Source organism: Limanda limanda, chromosome 18 (genome assembly GCF_963576545.1).
Source record: "Limanda limanda chromosome 18, fLimLim1.1, whole genome shotgun sequence".
In the NCBI taxonomy this organism is placed as follows: domain Eukaryota; kingdom Metazoa; phylum Chordata; class Actinopteri; order Pleuronectiformes; family Pleuronectidae; genus Limanda; species Limanda limanda.
The window spans coordinates 10,459,017-10,479,332 of NC_083653.1; the positions used below are offsets into that span (position 1 = coordinate 10,459,017).

General features: G+C 45.7%; 1 protein-coding gene across 3 annotated transcripts in view; it reads right to left on the minus strand.

The window, feature by feature from the left end:
• LOC133024482 (prospero homeobox protein 1-like) overlaps positions 1–17,058 on the minus strand; it is a 52,216-nt gene extending 35,158 nt beyond the window's left edge. Inside the window, exons 1-4 of one of the 3 annotated variants that reach the window (XM_061091605.1) lie at positions 16,574–17,058; positions 11,523–13,616; positions 7,501–7,608; positions 2,102–2,296 (exon numbers count right to left, since the gene is read on the minus strand). In XM_061091605.1, the coding sequence (XP_060947588.1) occupies positions 2,102–2,296; positions 7,501–7,608; positions 11,523–13,550 (2,331 nt within the window). In that variant the 5' untranslated portion in view covers positions 13,551–13,616; positions 16,574–17,058. Of the gene's footprint in view, positions 1–2,101; positions 2,297–7,500; positions 7,609–11,522; positions 13,617–16,253; positions 16,535–16,573 lie in introns of those variants that run through there. The other 2 variants (XM_061091606.1, XM_061091607.1) reach the window with 2 other exon arrangements.
• Between the last annotated feature and the right edge of the window lie 3,258 nt (positions 17,059–20,316).

Sequence of the window (20,316 nt, forward strand, 5' to 3'; positions counted from 1 at the left end):
CATAATTATATGGTGTTGCAGTTTGTTTTATTAGTGAAAGAAACAGTCTTCTCTTCAAGTTTTGGATATAAATATCAGACGCAACTTATTATTCCAAGTAGGATATTGTAAATGTCTTCAAAAATATATTTGGTGGAAATCTTTCAAACATGTCCCCAAAATTATAACGTACAGTAAATATAAGTATTACGTTTCTGAGCTGTGTGTTTTATTTAGGGAATTTTGTTTACTGTATAGTAGATGTCAGGTTATTTACCATAAACACAATAATTTGATATGAAAACATGCTTCCGGGACCAGGAAAAGTGAATATACTCAAACAATAACAAAATTTGTCATACATATTCCCAAAAATAACTCTTAAAACTACCAATACACCAAATGAAAGTTTGTCTTAATGACAGGGTTGGTGTCGCTGAGCTTGAATTAAAGTTATTTCCCTGTCTGATTTCTGCGGTGGTCATGATATGAGTAACTGAACAGAAGGAACAGTGTCATTTTTCTTTTTTTGTTGGCACTTTGCTCTGATGGACCGGGCTTATTGAGACCTCATATATACAAGTGCTTCTGCCTGCCAGAGTCTCTCAAAGCCTCCCTTAAGAGGGCTGAAGATGGATGTGGGGAAGTGTGTGTGTGTGTGTGTGTGTGTGGGTGTGTGTGTGTGTGGGTGTGGATGGGTGCACGGAGAGGAGCCCCAGTGGACAAATAACGGACAGAGAGAGATTGACGGAAACTGCGAGAAAGAGAGTGAAGCACTTTAAATGTGAGCGCTTGCAAAACTCCCACTGCTCGCAAGGGCACTTCCCTCCTGCACGTTATCTCTCTTTCAACCCCTCTCTCCTTCTACCCTTCTTTCTCCCCTTTCCATTCCCCCTCGACTCCCTTTCTCCCTTCCTCCCTCCCTCCATCGCTTTCTCCTTTGTCTCCGAGCTCTCACCCCCATCCCCTATCTATCCATCTCCCTCTTCCCCCTCTCCCCCTCTTTCTCTCCCCTTCCTCTCACTAAAACAGTAGGACGCTTAACCTTGATAGCAGTGAGATTTTTCCCCCCTCAAAGTGACACATACACACACACACACACACACACACACACACACACTGGAGAAGTGCTTTGCCAGCATGCCAGGCCGGTCCAAGGGACGGCTGTACCCTTCGAGGTGAACAGGACACTGGGAAATGCAGCAACAACAAAACACTCGCACACATACACGAACGCACATAGACTCGATCTCTCTCCATCAAATGCACACACACACACACCCACAGGCAGACACACACAAACCCAGATCACTCCAGGTCCTTCTTAACACAAGCCTTTAAAAGGTCTATTGTCAGCTGACATTGAGAGAGCGCTGGCGATCCTGTAACGATACACACACACACACACACACACACACACACACATACACACACACGTACACACACTCACGTACGAAGAACAAGGTGGCAAAAGGAGAAGTATGAAAACTAAAACATATGAAAGGTGAAGTTGTCCAATGAGAATTTATGATGTCAATTATCTGGAAGATAGTCACACGCACATAAACACCTCACCACAGGTGACAGGAAAATGAAAAGGGAAGTCCAATTTGGTTTCTCAAACACACACACACACACAGAGGGGAAATTAATGGTGAGGAAGACGCAACACAAGCGAGGTAGCACTAAAGTTTCTTCCTCATTGGACGCAGGTTCCTCACATCTCTATATGACTGGAGCCTGTGCTGCACACTTTTGAAATTGATTAATTCAGATGTACACAATTATTGTACTTATTTAGAAATCCAAAGTTCTTTCAGAGGAAATACTCTGTCACCAACCTGGAACCTGGCATTAATTTGTAGTTGGTTTTCACTGCAAAGCGACCAGGAAGAGGATGTATAAGAGACTGTCACAGGAAGGCAGTATCAGAGTGGACAAAGTGAGAAGGTGTAACTCTACTCGTCTGCATCACGAGGCATCGGGTGGAATCCAACGTCTTTTATTTATTTTTGATATTTATATACGGTCTTTATCAAGCTCTCAGCTCCACCTCTCATTGGGCTCCTTACAATCTGCTCTTCACTCATTCACTGAACAGCACTGGTGTATTTCACTGTACCTCGAAGTCGTTGGCCTTGTTGTAGTGCATGTTCAGGGCTCGGAAAAGCTCGCAGTCCCGGCTGATGCTCATCTCGTCGGCTCCGGTGACCCCGTCGTTGATGGACTGCCGGGCGAACTTCTCCATCTGGATGTAGTAGAACTCCCTGAAGTTGCTGAACCACTTGATCAGCTGGGAGGTTATGCAGCGGTTAAACTGGAACGAGAGATGATTCGGGGGGGTCGTTAGCAGTCCTTAGGATCTCAGTCTGTGATTTTCATTCTCATTTTATAAAAAAATCACTTAAAACTGCAAGACATTTGAAGTCGGAATACACAGGATCTGTGCACGCTCTTGTGTCTAAACTTATCGAGGCTCTGGATTTGAGCTTGAGGGTGAGAGAAGTGAAATGTGAGCATGACAGCAAGTCATTTCTCATCAGGGAGCGGAGACAGGAGGTGATGACTTAAAAGTCTTTGAAGGAACTGAGAGAGAAACATAAAAGAGAAGAATACGAGAGAACACGGAGCGCAGAGCGAGGGGGAGATAATAGAGACATTAAGTAAGACAGGGAGCGGGTTGGGTGGGGGGGAGCAGGAGGGACAGCGTTCAAGGTTTGTGTGAGACTGTGCGGTTCATCTTCCCTACTGGGAGCAGACCTCCCCCCTATCATAACCCTGAGAGTGGAGGGAGAGGTGGAAAGGGGGGGGAGGACCACAAACACATAATTGACCAGAAAAACGATTAAGTCATCATCTGAAGCGCCCTGGCCCGCAGGGGGCTCAAACATGTACTTAACCCTGTTCACCAATTACACCCTGATTCTCCTCCCCTCTCGGCACCTCCCCGGCAGGAAGAAAAGAGAAGAAAAAGAGCAAAAGGAGAGGAAAAAAAAGAAAGAAAGAAAGAAAGAAAGAAAGAAAAAGCGAGAGCGAAAGACAGAGACGATAAGTGCTGCGGAGAAGGCTATGGCTATCTGATCTGTGCCGCTCGGCTGGATTCAATAGGCCGAGGTAAACCTATTAAGACTTTCGGCTGGTCCCGGCTCTGGTCTCAGCAGTGAAAACACACGGACTAAACATCCAAACCACCAGATAAGGACCTCGGGGGCTCAGGACGCCCCCCCGCTCCAGTCAACTCAGATTCATCCCCCATAAAAATGGACAAATCACTCACATTTTCTCCACTTGAGTGACTCCCTGTAATTAAATCTTACAAATTCAAAAATCTGGCTTCTGTAAAGTTGATACCCCTAACAATCTCTCTTTGTGTACACACACACACGCAAACACACACACACACACAGACACACACTGGCCTTCAGCCCCCTCCTCTGTCTGCTTTTTGTGGTGCTGGAAGAATGGGGGGGGACAAAACGCAACTAAACGCTGAGCGGACTGCTCGCTGGGGAGGCAGAGTGGTTTTGACATGGAGATTAGGCGCTGGCTATTGTTCGACAGCACACACAGACACACACACACACACAAACATGCATGCACACTCTTTGCGCGATCTGGGATGGGAGTCAAACGAGAGGACGCAAGCACATCCCGACCGGCGGGAGGGCGAGGCGGCAGAACGAGCGGGGCAGGGGGAAAAGTTGGAGAATCAGAATCGGCGAGATAGGCCGGACCAAGGTGGGACCGGGGGGGGGGGCTGCGTCTTTCTGGAACGATGACATAATGGCAGAGTGGGAAAGAATAAGTCTGCTCGACATTGTTTGGCAGAGGTTTGGGAGGGTGTGTGCGGGGGGGGGGGGAGGAGGGGTAGTATGGTAGCTGTCCTAAAGTGCAGGGTGAGCATAAATGGGGAAATCAGGGAGGGAGGGGGAGGAGGACGGGTGCAGGTCAGCGCTGTCGGACAATGGCGTTTTGCTCGTGGGGGGGTGGGGGGGGGGTTTGAAGAGGGTTGGAACGTGAGCAGTCAGCAAGCCGGGGTCGTGACATCGGAGTGTCAAACAAACAAACTACTGACACAGATACATCGGCTGCACGGGGGCTATTCTTAAACACACACAATGTAGCAGACAGTCGCAGGGTGACAGGGCACAAACACACAACGTTACACTCAAGTTGTGTTCCGTGTGCTGTGAACCCCGTCCTCGTGGGCGAGATCGAGTCTCAGCCGCGGTGTGTTTCTGAGACACAGGCAAATTGCCGATGATCCATGGCGAGCGTGCATCCGACGCCCATGCGAGAGCGAGCGCCACACATACTGAGATTAAAGTCAGCGGAAGAGTTCCCATCACTCATGCAGGAGACCTTTGGTGTCAGTGCAGCTGAGTGACGGATAGATTTGTCACTTTGGACCAGGATTACTTTATTATACCGACGGCCCGGGACAAGATGCATTAGGGCCGGTGCGTTTGGACTGAACGGCACAAAGCACGCAAAGACACATTCACAGTGCATGCAGGTACACGACATTATCTCTGCATTTACTGGGCTCCACACACTCAGGGAGTCTATTCTGGCAAGTCACCTCCGCAGCTTCCAGCAGTCTCGCTTCATTAAGTTGCTGGTGGGGGACGGAGACCCCCTGATAGCAGCTGAGGACGCGTGTTCAGTGTAAAAGGAGGGAATTGGTTCAAAGAAGCACATCACTGCAGCTCCTTAATCAGAGCTGGCAGGGGTCAGCCAGCACAGACATGATATGCAGCGAGGAAAATGTGTGTGTGTCTGTTTGAGTCGACGCACAGCCGTGTTTAAGGGTGTGTGTTTGTGTGTGTGTGTGTGTGTGTGTGTGTGTGTGTGTGTGTGTGTGCCTGGCTGAGGGGCAGATGAGAGTGAGACAACGAGAGCATGTTTCTCACACTCACACTCAAGAGCCTGTGAAAGGTCAGCGCCTCGTGCTAACAGTGCAAGATAGAAAGTGGTGCGCACACACTCACGTGCACAGACACACGTTTAGGTCCAGGAAAGGAAAACACTCATGTACCCTTGGTCTGAACCATATTAGTTGGCTGCCCAAAAAAAAATGCAGGTGCATTGAGTGTCGGAGCCAAACTTCATATATATCAGCGAATTTAATAAAATTGATTTTTACAGTTTTGCATTTTGCTCATGAAAAAAAAAAAATGTTTTTGCTGATAAGCATTTGGATAAAAAAGCATTTGATGCGTCTCAGCTACACATTGGTCAACAATGGAGCAGAAAGCACACAGATGACCTCAGAATGCTAAACTACATCCAGAACAACCGGAGAGGAGAGCAGAAAGACAGAGAAGCCTGTACAGGCCTCCCTCCCTCTCTCTCTCTCTCTCTCTCTCTCTCTCTCTCTCTCTCTCTCTCTCTCTCTCTCTCTCTCTCTCTTCCTCTTTCTCTTCTCCCTCTCACTCGTAAGCCCCTTCACAGTCATCAGGGCTTTCGAACGTTTCCTGTTTTCGCAGGGGTGAATTGTGGGAGATAATCTCTGGCTGCCTATTGGCTGACTGCACACAAAAAGCGGCCCTGGAAAGCAGGCTTTTGTTACTGCGGCTACTCAAAATCCAGCCGCTGGCTTTTCTTTCTCCCCGGCACCGCCGAGGCACACATACCATGCCACACCATCAGCAAAAAAAAGAAAAGAAAAGAGAAGGAATGACATATAGAAAAGGGAAAGCCCTCCTGACCCCCGCTACTCCACACAGCACATGACTGGTACAAATACTGAGGCTTGTCACTATAGAGCCACAGAGAGATGGACAAAGAATTTGGGCTGTTAAATATTATATATCTAGAATATGTCACATATCCTATACTTAATTTACAACACAACCACACATGGTATCTCTTTACAGAGTCAAGAGCTTTAGCTGATTTTATTAATTTAATTAATTGATTGACTGCATTTATTTAATCTGTTAATTTAATCTGTTATAATTAATCACCCTTCATCAAAACAATATCTGCAATAATAATGAGACGTCTCAAAGCTGGTGGGATGATACTCTATAGGCGCCAACAATAGTATTATGACACATCTGTCACAACATTTCAGAGACACCAAAAGTCAAAAAACAAGTCACAGTCATCTTGAAAGGAGCTTAATCAGGGGGAAAACCGCTCCAGCATCACCCGGTTGTTAGGGCAACCCACTTCCCACGTTCATTAGGTCCTCGACAGTCAAGACCTGATTAGTCGGGACCTGATTAGCCTTCAAGACTTTTGTCTGAGGACAGCCACTCGCTAAGAGGCCGCGCAGGCGGGACTTAATTAGATAGTCAGTCTCATTCCCATACATGTCTACTAACTTACAGCTTGAGTCCATTGTTCTCCACTGAAAACAAAAACAAACCAATGTGACTCATAATCCCCTTAACTAGCTTGACCTTGTTTAGGTATCTGATGAGGCCATTCATGAAGAGGCCTCCTCCTTGGGAATGGTTAGTTGGTCAAATAAAGTAGGTAACGCCTTTTAATATTCATTGTTGCTGCAATTTTTCAAGACTAAAAAAAGTTGACTGAGTGGTATGTTGTGATGATTAAGAGATTGTAATGAATCACCGTTTACAGGTGCCTTCCTGCTTTGCCAACATGTGCCCATTTTCACCCCAACCAATGAAATCCTCAGAAAGCCACGTGAGCGGTGAGTCATGGTTGGTGGTGATGGCATCCAAGAGGGGGCAGCTGGGAGAAAAGGGAACCTTTATCTTCTGATTTGAATAAGATGGCCTGGATCTGTCACAATGTTTACCCCTCCGTATGGTCCGAGAGGGGCACACACAAAACAACCGCAACACGAACAACCTCCACCGCGAACAGTACAACGGTCATTGTGCTGTTGTTGTTTTTTTCTGTACAGCGTACATGTTGTGCTTTGTTTTCCAAATTTCCTTCATTAAACTCCCAGTGGAGCCAACGCTCATCCTTGCCATGTTCCCTAAACCGACTCTTTCTCCTCTCCCCTCCCTCTATCAAACCATCCTCCCTACACCTGCTCAGATAACCACTCCTCCGTCTCTAGGCTCCATCCTCCTTTCTGCCCTCCCCACCCCTCCATTACTCATCCTGCGCTTTATCTTTAGAATTATCTCCAGCTCCCTCATGTCAACCCACAGTTTATTTTTTTTGTTAAACATAAAACCATATTTTAATGAGGGGAAGGGCATTTTTTTTTATAAAGTCACTGTTCATGTCAGCCGAAACTGGAAAATCACAATTGCTAAATCAAACTTCCTTTAAAAAAAAAGGTGCTTTCACAGTTGTACAAGAAAAGAAATCAGGCAAAAGACCGAAAAGAAAAAAAGTGTTTTGAGAAACACTTTCAAGAGGATTTCCAAAAAAATACAAATATAATAAGTCTGTTAAAATGTGAAAATGGCAAAACCAAGGTCCCAGTACTGTCTATGTAAAGTATAATAGAGAAATAGATAGGGGAAACTTTTTGGCAAAGTTTGTAAAGTAAAAGAAAATGAAGTGCAAGATTGTGTTTGGACTCACCTTGACATCAGAGAAGAATATCTTGAGCATATTAGAGCTCGGGTAGCGGGTGTAGAAAAACATGAGCTTGGCCTTCTTCAGGTGATTGGGGGAGAGACCCTCCTGGATCTGCAAAAAGCTGCTGTTAAGGACCTTAACCAATGTTTTGAGGGAAAACAACTTATGGTAGATGAAGCAAATGTAGCTACTCATATTCTCAAAAATACAATAATGTACTTGGTAATAATTGGCAGTATTCTTGGCAGGAAAAATAATCATTTGGATAAGGGGTAAACAAATTTCTTTTAGGCATGAATGCAGGGTTGCCTGAGGGGGGGGTTGTTGCTGAAGACGGTGCACCAAAGCAAAACCATTTGCTTGAAATTAGCATCGTCCGTATCAGGTGCGAGAGCGTCACGGTAAATAAAATGCTGGCCAGCACGACAGCCGATGCTTTTACATAAGGAGGCTCATTTCACAGTCAAAGTAAGCAAACGCCTTTGCCTACACCCTGCGCTAACCTCCACCCAAAAAAAAGGAAGAAGGAAAAAGGGAGACATTTGCATATCACAGACAAAGACAGCAGTTAACGCCAGTGACGGGCAAGAAGGCCTAATGGCTTGGCGACAGCACATGCCAAGCCTGGAATATGACTGTCTGATGTTGGCTTCATATCAGTGACCAAAAAACAAGGTCTAGGAGATGTGTCTCAAACACTGGCCCGAGCAACATTTAGAAGACAAACAACCCTCGCACCAGCACAGGCCGTATTCAAATCCATGTCAGAGGCCATGTCCACCTAATGGATCCCCTGGATTGAACAGCACAGAGGATGGAGATGGACTAGTGGGGGCACCTTGAGGGAAAGTGTGGTTCCAACCTTCAATTACATCCCCCTCCTCCTCCCTCTGCTCCACCCCTACACCCCCCCCCACCCCCCCAGCCCCTTTTGCCGTTGCCAACCCCTTGGAGGAGCAAAAGAAGGAGGAGGAGAAGGAGAAGAGGGGCTCAGAGGCTTTGGACTCAGCCAGTGATGGGGGGGGGACTGGAACACATCTGCGCCACCGAACGGCCCAAGCCATTTCCATGGTGAATTAACGGCCGTATAATGCATCTGATAATATCAATCTGGAGGATAAGACATTGAAAAGGGAACAGGCAGTAGGGGGGGGGCGGGGGGGGGCGCACGTTAAAACCTCAGGCTGTTTCAACAAGGGGGTTTCATCAAGCAGAGGCAAGACAGGGCTTTAAATTACACAGAAGATGCAGCCCCAAGTTTTCATGAAGACTATTTACACTTGAGTGGACAAAATACATTGCTCGACATTATTTATGATCTGCGGGGATGGCTGTGATCGTTAAAATCAGTCAAGTGTCCAGATGTAGCTGTAACTATAGAGTGGGAAGAAGGCATCAGCTGCTAGATTGGATTGCCCTTGGCCTCAGGGTTACACAGCAAAGCCAGCAAATGCTGAACCACGCTGGGTTGGCTCCTTAAAGACCCTGTCTACTTTGTCTGATTCAGTGGAAGAGAGGGAGGGAGAGAGAGTTAGTTGTATACGCAGCGAGGGTCTTGTGGGGGGGAAACCCTGGCAGACTGGTGTTACTCTGTCAGGCCTGGCCAAAAGAGCAGCACTTCACTCTCCACACCATACCATCTGCTCCAAGTGGAGGGGATACAATGGCTCCTCAGACAGAGAGAGAGAGAGAGAGAGAGAGAGAGAGAGAGAGAGAGAGAGAGAGAGAGAGAGAGAGAGAGAGGAGAGACACACAGGAAAAGAGGGAGCTCTTTTTCAGTATGGTGAGGTGGGATTTGTTTGCTGTAAAAGCGGTGCACTTACACTCAGATTAATTTTGCTTTTCCAATAAGGATTAACATTGCTTTCCTGTTATCGTCGAAATTAAAATTTATTTTGAAAAGAAAGATGTCAAGGTTTTACCTCTACAGCCATAAATGCAATATCACCTCCCTTCAGACGACAATTAAGAAGCTTCATATCTCCTGATGAGGCATTTTCATCTCCAATTCACTCACAGCTTGCAAATGTAATTGTGATTGGACTTAGGGGTGGCGTGCAAGGCTATTATTTTGTCATGATGGCGCACTCATACCAGCTGGCCCACTGTTTGCCTGCCACATCTGACAAGACATCATCATTCTCGCAACACTTCCCCAAAGCCCAAAGTCATGAGAGGAAAATAGCTGCTCCACTTCCTAATTCCAGGTGTAAGGACAAGAAAATTTGGAGTCGGACTGAGAACAAATGAGGAAATTGATAGCAGCCATCTGCTCCACAACGCATCGGAGAGCTGGTGAACTTGAACACGCCGCGCAAAATGTCTGACAAGCTGTCTCTTAGCTCAGAGGCTCGGGAAAAAATAATAAACTGCCATTATATCAAAAAGAGAAACCGGGAGAGTTCAAATACAATTAACGTGATTCATAAACTTACTATTTACCAGAACAAATAATAAAAACTCTGGGAATCAAAAATAAAAGATGAAAACAACACATGTTGGCATGTTGTTCTAGCCATTCTTTCCATATAGGGGTGTACATCTGTTAATGCCCTGAAATTATACATTTTACAATGAAAGCCACGGCATCTGGCATATGTGTTTATTGTTTGATTGTTTTTTTTTTTACTTTCTCCCAGTCGCTGTGTGTCTCTCTCTCCCTTTTCTCTTTTCATCCCTCCATCGGGAGCCCATAGAAGCAAAGGATTATGGATCTCTGGAAAGCGTTCACCCTTGGGTCAGAAGACAAGACAAGGCGAGGTAATGAAAGATAAACAGCTCGCTGCAAACACCTGTTAACGTCCGCTTCAAAGAAAAGACGGGGAGGAGGGGGGGTTTGCAGGGAGGGAAAACAAAAAAAGAAGTATTTGGCTGCCAAGCAACAGCCGAAGGGCCCCCCGGGCTGTTGACAGATCTTTATGAAATGAAAAAAAGAGAAAAGAAACGACAATGATTGTGGGCTTTTTACAACAGCGTTAGATGATAAGAGGAACACAAGAGAAAACACAAGCAATCATAAATATACATCTTTACTGAGTCCTCAGGCGAACCTCCTGTGACATGCACAAACAAAAAGACCCACACATGAAAAGGCCTTGGCACCCAGGTGCACACAACAGCAAAAACAAGGGATTCAAAAAGTAGATATCTCTTAACTAAAAGGCCCACAACAGGTAAAAAGCTAAAGGAATTAATTTCTTAAGAAGTTAATGACTGTTCATGACTTTAAGACAAAGCTCTCTAAGGATAACCGGTGTGACACGTATCAAACTTTCATAAGGGTTTAGGGGTCTTGAATACTTACTGACTAAGTAGGTATGGGGAAGCAGAGAAGGGAATGAATGTATCTGTTTAAGCTATTAGTCCTGAGTCCCCAGGGGTTTCAATTTGAGCCTCCCATAGGGGATAGCCTCTTTATCCTCAGGGCATGATTGGGGCACACTGGGGTTAACCTATAAGGGAGGCTATATAACACCATTGTGAGCCAAGTTTCGGGATGCTATCTGCTCTTTCAGGCCATTTTTTTAATAAAAGGAATTGGGGCAGTAAATGTCATGGGGACCTAATCTTCGTGAGTAAGTGATATGCGACAAGAGAGCTTTTAAAGCACTCAGGATTGAAGATGGAAGGAAAGGCTGTAGGGTGTTGTGAGAAGGAAGAGGTATGAGTATAAAAATAAATACAACATTGCAGAACAATGGAGAAGAGAACAGCAGTGGGAGGTAAAGTGATTCATCAACAATTTCTCTGTTTCTTAGGCTAGTTTCAAACAGGCCCAAAAAGATTTGATTTTTAACTCTTTGTGGTTCAGATGCAATGTTCTCCACCTGAGTCTGCAGGGAATTACCACCTGAAGATTTTTCCTGGCTTACTCAGACACAAGCTGTACCGAAATTGAACTGCGTAGGGTTAAAACATCTGTCACACACATTCGCTCATTATTGCCTGTGAGCCCCCTCAAAACACACCTTCTCTCACACAAACATGCACACCCCAGCATCACCACCATATTTTTAAAAGGATACATTGCTGCCGGAGTAAGGTGAGATGTCAGACATGTCCTGCAGATCCCCGCATTCAGACTTGATGAGGGACAGGGACAGACCCTCTGCTGTGCTTCCAGGGTGCGATGGTGATGAACAAGAGCGATGGTGGTGCCCCATGTGGTGACCATGGGATGCCATCTTGGTCCTCAGACTGGTGGTCTCTCGGGACAGGTCCATCGAGTCTGGAGAGGAACGGTCCTTGCCTGTGTAGCCACCTGTGGGTCCGCCAAGGTGACTCTGGAAAGGGTAGCCCATGAGAGGCAGTGGAAAGGGGTGTCTAAAAGATGGGGGACTGAAGCCCATGGAGGCAGAAAGCGAGGAAGGGTGAAGGGCGGGGTGGTGGTGACCGCCGTGGGCACCCACAGCTGAAGACTGGTGGTGGTGGTGGTGCTGGTGCTCATTGGGTGTCTTCCTCACGACTAAGGGCAGTGCCTCGGTTTGGTCATGTGTGGGGCCTGGCAGCCCAGGCATGCTGGCAAAGGAGTCTAGTGGATTGGGAATTATAACATCACCGAAGCAATGCAGCCTCTGGTTGGGGGTGTGGAAATTGGGGTTGTCTCCATTAACAGTGGTGGGAAATCTTTCTGGAGGTATGGAAAGTGGGGGGAAGGCCTGCTGGGGTGTAGGGCGAGGAGGTTTGGCAAACACCTTAACCACTGTGTCCACTACCTGGGTCATGGCTGAATTGAGTTCCTGCTTCAGTGTTTCGGCCAGCTGTTTACCTTCAGCATGCATCAAGGAGCCTGGACCGCCCTGTCCTTTGCTCCGGCTGACCCCTTCTCTTCTTTGCTTCTCTCCGTCAGCCAGCAGGGCCTGCTGCTGAAGTAATGCCCGTGCCCTGTCCAGGAAATGTCCCGGGTCCAGGTCAGACATCTCATTGTCAGAGCGCAAGTCATCTCCAACCCGGTCATCGCCGCCAGTGTCAGACCTGCCTGGGCTGTCCTCAGACATGTTTCCTATGTCATTGTGGAGATCATTATGGAGGTCGGTGTGTTCTGAGTCGTCAGTTGAGTCATAGATCTGAAAAAACTTCTCCTGCAGCTGGCGTAGCTGTTTCTGCATGTCCTCCAGCTGCAGCTTCAGTTGCCGTCGCTCCTCCTGCTTCTGTTCCTTCCTCTGGCAGACCAGCTGGGTGAAGCTCTGCTGCTGCTGCTGAGGCAGACGCTGCTTACGCTTGTTCTCTCTGCTGCTACTACTACTGCTGCACATCTCTCCTCCCCGTGGACTGCTGGGGGCCTGTTGCTGAGACTGAGGAGGTGGGCAGTCTAGCTCTATCTCCCGCTCTCTATCCATCTCATGGTCACGGTCATGACGGGAAGCAGCAGGTACCACCACACTAGGTGAATGGCTCATACCACGTATAATGTTCTCTACGCGGGCTCGCTTGGCACGCAGGTGTTCATCATTGAGACGTTCGATGTCAAAGGTGGCCAGGCCAGGAGGACGACCGAATGGTGACAAGCACTCTTGAGGGGTGCTGTCCTGGGAAGAGTTACTGCAGGCATCCTCCTGGGGAGCATCTGAACTTGCATTGGAGAGCCCTGATCCAGGGAAGCCTGATTCCCCTCTATCACCCCTGTCTCCTCTTTCACCCCTCTCGGGTCCTCCTCCATTTTTAGACATGTTATTCTTGAGAAGCTGAGAGATAATGGTGGTGCCAGGGAAGGGCATCATGGCGTCCTCATATGAGTTGGCCCTCTTCAGTAGCTTTCGGAGTACATTGGACTTGGACTCATTGTCGTTTGCTGAAATCACGCCAGGCCCACCATGTGGCTGCACTACAGAGCACTCCATGGAGTCGGTGTCTGATCCGTGGTGAGAGTGGGAGCTCAGAGAGTTCATGGCACAGAAAATGGCTGCTTTGGCGCGGGCAATGTTATCAGTGGTTGCTGTTGTGGCTGCCGCTGTGGAGGAGGTTGTGCTGCCCACGGTCCTCTTAACACCAATGTCCACACGTCTTCGCTTCGTCTGTCTGTTCAGGAGGGAGTCGCTGTCATGGTCCGGCATCACGGGCTGCTGCTATTGGGCCATATCCCACAAACCTGGTCCACTTGGATCAAAGCCTCTGAGTATCTGTGGGCAAAAATCACAGATGCATGACTCACAACAGTGAAAAATATTTTAAGAAACAAAGTCACTCACTCACTCACTCAGGCAGTGTCCTCCACCATTTCCAAATTCTAAAATAATCCACATTAAACTGAAAAGCCCGGTTTTCATAGTTCATAGTTTTTGATGGACTGAAACATCAAAACCTATCAACCTCAAGACAATTTCTATTGCTGATGTTACGGACACAACGTGAAGAGTTTCGTCTCAAGCCACTAGGAAATATAGGGACATCCATGAATATATTTAGGCACTAAGGACCAATGACAGAGGGGTAAAGGGAACAGGCGATTTGGGGTCAGAATTAGGCCTTGGCTCTACATTCCAGGGCAAAGTCCTACATTTTATCCTGTCCCCTGTTACACGCCGTGCGACACTGAACCAGTTCCCACGGAACACAAAGCTGCATAAAATTATGATAATTACTTAAGTACTTGTCCCCATTTCCATGTTTATGCAGTGTGGGCCACCATAGAAGCTATTAACTCTCAAAATAAAATAAATAATATTTTAAAGAATAGGGTTAAGATAATCTTCAAAAATTATATTGCATACAAGGGTAGGCAATGTATACGTCGTTACATACCCTTCACAAAATTCTGCCCTGTTTAGTCCGTTCGACAAAATATTCTCGCTTCAAACCAGGTTTTCACGTTGTGTCGTTTAAAAAAACAAGTCATGTGTTCACATCGATCAATATGGCCATCATATCTTAAGCAATGCCGAGACTGACACATGAAAGAAACACGAAATGAGCCTATTGATTTTGTTGCCAGCATGAGCTCACTTCTGTGTTTTTTGTTTGTCTTTTCATCTGGCAAGGGCAGTTAATTCCGCTCAAACGAATAGGTCGCAAGGGTCAACTCTGGCAAGGAGCAACTTAAAGCGCTCCGACAAAAACCCTAATGCCCCTCTGAAAGCAAAACGTTTTGTCACTACAGGCCTGCATCAATAATGCTTCGTAAGCAGCGGTGGCAGTGTCTCCTAGTCAGAGCCATATCAGATGCAATGATTTAAAAAAACGGTTTAATCTGTATATCTCTCTTTTTTTTTAAATCTATATATTTTTGGTTAGTAAATTTATAAATTTGACAATGTTGGCAACATAAAGGTGGTCAAACTGTTGCACATTTAAAAACATGTTTTTACACCAGCCCTAGAAAAAGGCTCCGTCAAAATAACAAAATATACAAAAAGAAATGCAACAAAAAGCTTTCCCTAAATTTTACATCCTCAAATGTTGCTCTTATTAAAATGTTATCTTTAGATAAATTAAGATAAAGTAGCTATAAGAATAAATTCAGATTATTGTTTAATCTTAATTCAAATATCATTGAAAGATTCTATAAACTCAACTTCGGGTAAGTGGACGCAAATTAAAATATTGTGAGACTTTAGATAATTTTCTTCAAGTAATTATTTGTTTGCTCTAACTAACACAAATTGTATCATCCTCACATTATAACTGTTTATGATTTGTATTATTTTGAGAAATCAAAAGGCTTCTTTCTTGTCACTTTAATCCTCACCAGACACAATACACACAGGCGCGTACACACACAACTTTGCTGTCGGCTTTGTTAAAAAAAACTGTGCAGTGTGGTGCACAACACACAGCGACGTGGATTTTTTACTCTGGAAAGTAGACAATTAAAAACTATCCTAAATTATGTGTTCCAAATTGGTTGAATAAAATGTTCCCCCCATTTAAAAAATCCTCCTCTAATGAACTCTAATGAATCTAGAAAAAACCTTTGATAAATGGGCTTTGGCCCAAGTCCTGACAGCCACATCCAGCAGTTCAGACAAGAGGTGATACATCTCCAAGTCGGGAAAAAAACCTTGACTTGATTGCCTCAGGATCTTAACAATGAGCTTGAAATAGTCACCAGCACCTGTCTTTTCCGAGCGCGCACCTGTCTGCCATTGCCCATGCGCGCGCACACACACACACACACACACACACACACACACACACACACACACACACACACACACACACACACACACACACACACACACACACACACACACACACACACAACCACACAAACACACACACTCACAAACACTCTCTCTCTCTCTCTCCCTAAAAAACCTTTCAATTATTCTAAGCACCTATAATAAACACTGTCTTTCCACACTCTTAATTTTTACACCCCTTTTCAAACAACCAGCCAAACATTCTGCTGATATGAGAGGAAAAAGTAAAACACGAATCACAATATCAACTTTAAACTTGGCCTGAATTGAGATAACAAACAGCTGCTGTAACTCTGTGATGTTTAACTGAGAGTCCAACATTTCCTCAGTAAGATGGTAAAACTTTGGCTGTGCATTCGGTTGCCAGTGGGCAGACTGAGGCACCAAAACCTACAGGGACAGATTTGCGTAAACTTAAAAAAACATTCTTTCCTCACAGCTGTCCCAGACACCAAATTCACAAAAACAGGAGCGAGGCAACCAGCTCCGTTACTCGCTGGATTACGCGCAAAAATGAAACGACATTTATCGAGCAATAAGAAAAAAAGGAGATGTAAACCCAAACCAAGATAGTAACACCAGCAATGTAATGAGCTTTCTCGCTTTCCCAAAACTTACTTCACAAAGTTGCAACAATCAACTTGATCCCCGCCTGGATGAGGAAGGAAGGCTGGACTCCACCGTTCGCAAAGCACAGGCTGCTGCACGCAACTCTCCCGGTGCACAACCGAGGACCAAGGGGAGCGGAACAGCGAGAATAATGTCCTATCGGTGCAGATGTGATTTAGTTGCTGATCAACCCGAATAATTTCCCCCATTCACTGATTTGTTTGGGTGTTTTTTTGTTTGTTTTCCACCCACCGTGCACCAGAGCCGGCGAGACGCGAACCAGAACAAGAGAGAGAGAGGGAGGTATATCCGAGGACAAGGTTACTTACCCTTTAGATGAAGAGGGGGGACAACCTGAACTCCTGCTGCGGACAAAAAAAGAGAGGAGAACCTCGGCCGCTCGCTGGGTGCTGGAGTAGAACAAGGTCTCGCAGAAGAAGGAGCAAAACGGGGGGAAACGCAGATGATGGGAAGAGCTCTTGCGCGTCGGTGTCTCCCTCGATCCTGTGCGGAGACCGAAAGAGTGAGAGACATAGAAAGAGTGCGAGAGGGAGAGAGAGAGAGAGAGGCAGCGAGTGTGTGCCAGTGTGTGCGTCTCCGGGGCGCACTGGATGAGGAGGACTGGACGAGGAGGACTGGACGAGGAGGACTGGATGCTGGAGCGCTCCTCCACCACTAAGATTCACTTTAAGACGCGGCTGAAGGAAACAGGAAGACGTGCGCGTCACCGGCGCCGTGATGTAACCGAGGCAACCTATCCAATAAGAGGCGTCCGTCCGGGTCCAGGGAACAGCGCACTGAACTTGACCAGAGGATGGGGACTTAAGAGAGAGAGAGAGGGGGAGAGAGAGAGAGAGAGAGGGGGAGAGGAAAAAAGGAAATACCACTTTATTAATCTGTTTCTTCTCAAATCAACCGACTGTGCGAGTAAGGATCGTTACGCACTTTGACATTACACTAATCCGCAATAAAACACATAGACTACACATTATTATAGGCGTTTATTCTCTGTACTCATGTGTTAATTGAATAAGGATTTTTGAATGAAGTGGGAAATAAGATAAAATAAGAATAAGCTGTTAAGACATTTCATAGAATAACTTTGAAACTGTTTGCAAACCATTGGGATTTGCTCCCTCGTGTAGATTTGTTCATTGCGTTTGAGATGAAAAAGGAACACGACTTTTTGACGAGTGTGTTGTTGAATTAATTGTTAAATCGGACAAATTTTGCACCGCAAATTTTTCGTGGCATTGAAACTTCAATTTAAAAATCTAATTTCATCTGTGTTCAAGCACGTTTCGATTCTGTTTATGGGAGTGAATTAAAATGTATTAACATCAATTCAAGCCCGGTCTTTTTTAACTATTAGCAACTTTGTAATTTGATCCTGTTATATGTCTAAATTCGGAAGCGTTACACACTCGTATTTTGAACATCATCAGGCTTATATGAATTTATTTCTGCAATGACAACTGCAGCACATTTAGACTCGGGTTTCACAAAGGGACGGACAGTGGCTTGGTCACTCGGGAATTGGGGGGGGGTTCAAAGTGGCATGTAGAGATATTTTACGGGCACGACTTTTCTCATTGGTCGCAGCAAAAAGTCTGATCTATGAAATAAGCAGGCTCCCAGTCAGATTTGCTGTGGAATTCAGATTATCCGGAGAAGCTAATATCTGAGGGGAGAACTAAACGTGTCTTTGTGAAACACCGAGTTTCATCATGAAAACGTGTCTGTCCCTGGGATCTGCAACCTGACATGTCCCTGTGCGTAAAGACTGCACCGTCACCACAAGTGATCATGGAGGGAAACGGACAGAAAAATGAACACATCAATTCCAATTCAACGTTTAAAAGTCACACATTTTCCGGGGAATTATCATATTTTTCCTGTATTCTTTGGAAACTTTCCCACCTGTAACGCCGAGCCCTACGGACTCTGACATCTGATCCATAAACCTTGTGATTTATGAAACGATGACGGCTGCTCGCTCTCATTCCTCCTGCGTCCCGACAAATTAGATGCTTGTAATTACTCTGCTGTTTTAAACATTTTAACCCTCGACCTTTACAACAGGTGCTCGCACAAATTATTAAGTAATTTTATCAGCAAATAATTGTTTTTTGTGCCACTAAAATTAATCTTTACGCACGGAGATTTTATTTGTTTGAACGGATGCAACCATATTTCTGGATAATCGAGGTCACGTCTGTATTTCGACTCATCCGTCCCTGCAGTAAAAGACAGCGCACGCATGGGATTAAGCACACGCACGTAGATTTATTTAATAAAACATTTATTGCTTATATTTGTAGTGTTATTATTATCTATTATATTATCGCTGAATCTAGTTATTCGTGTGAGTCACTTGAATGGAACCAGTGAACAAAAATCTTTGCACTGTAAATATCAGCTTGATGTGCCTCTGCCCCTTTTCCCTCCCACTTTTTTCACGTTGGATTCATTTGTTTCGAGCAGAATCTTCTTTTTTTTTAATCCTCTACGCAAACAGGATCCGAAAGCACTTAACGAGAAATCTTATTTTCCACATGCCACTCTGTCAGGTGCCAAAAGGGAAAAAGGCGAGTCTCTTTTCCATGTCGCAAGCAAGTAGGTTTTTTTTAGGACCAACGAATTGCAACGAAGTCAGCAAAGTTGAGTGTGCAGAGAGGGTCTTTTCCAGAGCAGGTGCCCCGGCCCCTCGTCCTCCCCCCCCCCCACCGGCCTGTGGCTGATCTGGCCTCGGCTCCCCCGGGTGCCGCCGGTGCGCGCACGCAGGCTGGAAAAACAGGCCGGGACATTAAAGAAACGCGTGTTTGGAAAAGGAAGACTGGGACGAGGCGCAGGGGAAACGTGCTGCTCTTATCGCGGCCCATTCCAGGTGGATCAACGCGTGTTTTATTCATTTCTAAACTCACCTCCACCCTCCACCACCTCCTCTCTTCTGGGTCGAGTGCGACACACCTCGATGCCCAAGACTGATAATGTGCGTTGGCACCGCGCACTGATGGCTGAATTTACTGACATATTTATTAGAGTTGGGCCCAAATGAAGGAGGGAGGCGGTGAAAACAATATTTTTCCCAGAGGTGCCGTAAAGGTGCTTTTTTTAAAACCACATTCCGACCACAAGTATCAGTGCGCACACGTGGTGACGGTATGCCGGCATGGAGAAACGCCGGTGCTCTATTTTTTCTCAATGTTTATCAACGACATCAACGTTTCTAATTATTATTATTGTCATTGTTGTTATTATTATTATTATTGTTGTTTTTTATCACCTCTTATTCTTGTCTGAATGAAAATCAGCAAACATAACCCAGCTGAGTTTTGCTGGATTTAAGTTGCCGATTGAAAGAATGAATACGATCTCGTAAGCCGTGGCAGTTATAGAAATGGCCTTAATCAGATAATGACTTAATGAGCTCCTACAACAGCTCCACTTTTATTTCAGAAACAGTTTTTTAGAAAAATGAGAGGAAGAGGAAGAGGGAGAGAGAGGGAGTGTGTGTGTGTGCGAGAGAGAGAGAGAGAGAGCAAGAGAGCTATTTGCAAAAACACAAGCAGAGAGATGGTTGTGCTAAAAGCTGTTTTGTTCCGGAGAGGTCTCCAGGTCTCTGAATAAAAAGGTTTAGGAGACAGGACTGAGGAGAGGAGAGGAGTGGAGGATACAGGATTTGTCCAAGTGTAATAAGTGAGTAGGCGTCTGACTCTCACGTCCTCCAAGTCCTTGTTGGGCCCTCTGTGCAGGACTTGATGTATTCAGCCTCCGTCATTACAAAGATGAGCATGCTGCAGGAAAACATGTTTCTGTTGTCAAGGAAAAACACATTTCCAAATAAGGAGTCAGTGCGACCTGAACATGATTTAAGAAAATATTACTTAGGCGATGTAGTAAAATAACAGCAATTTTCAGGGATGATTATTAGTGATATTATGTCTGTTGGCACAGTGTTGCCTCCGATGACCCACAAATGTTTTTTTCCGGCTACAAGCAGTGGTGATTATGGCTCTGTGTGTGTGTGTGTGTGTGTGTGTGTGTGTGTGTGTGTGTGTGTGTGTGTGTG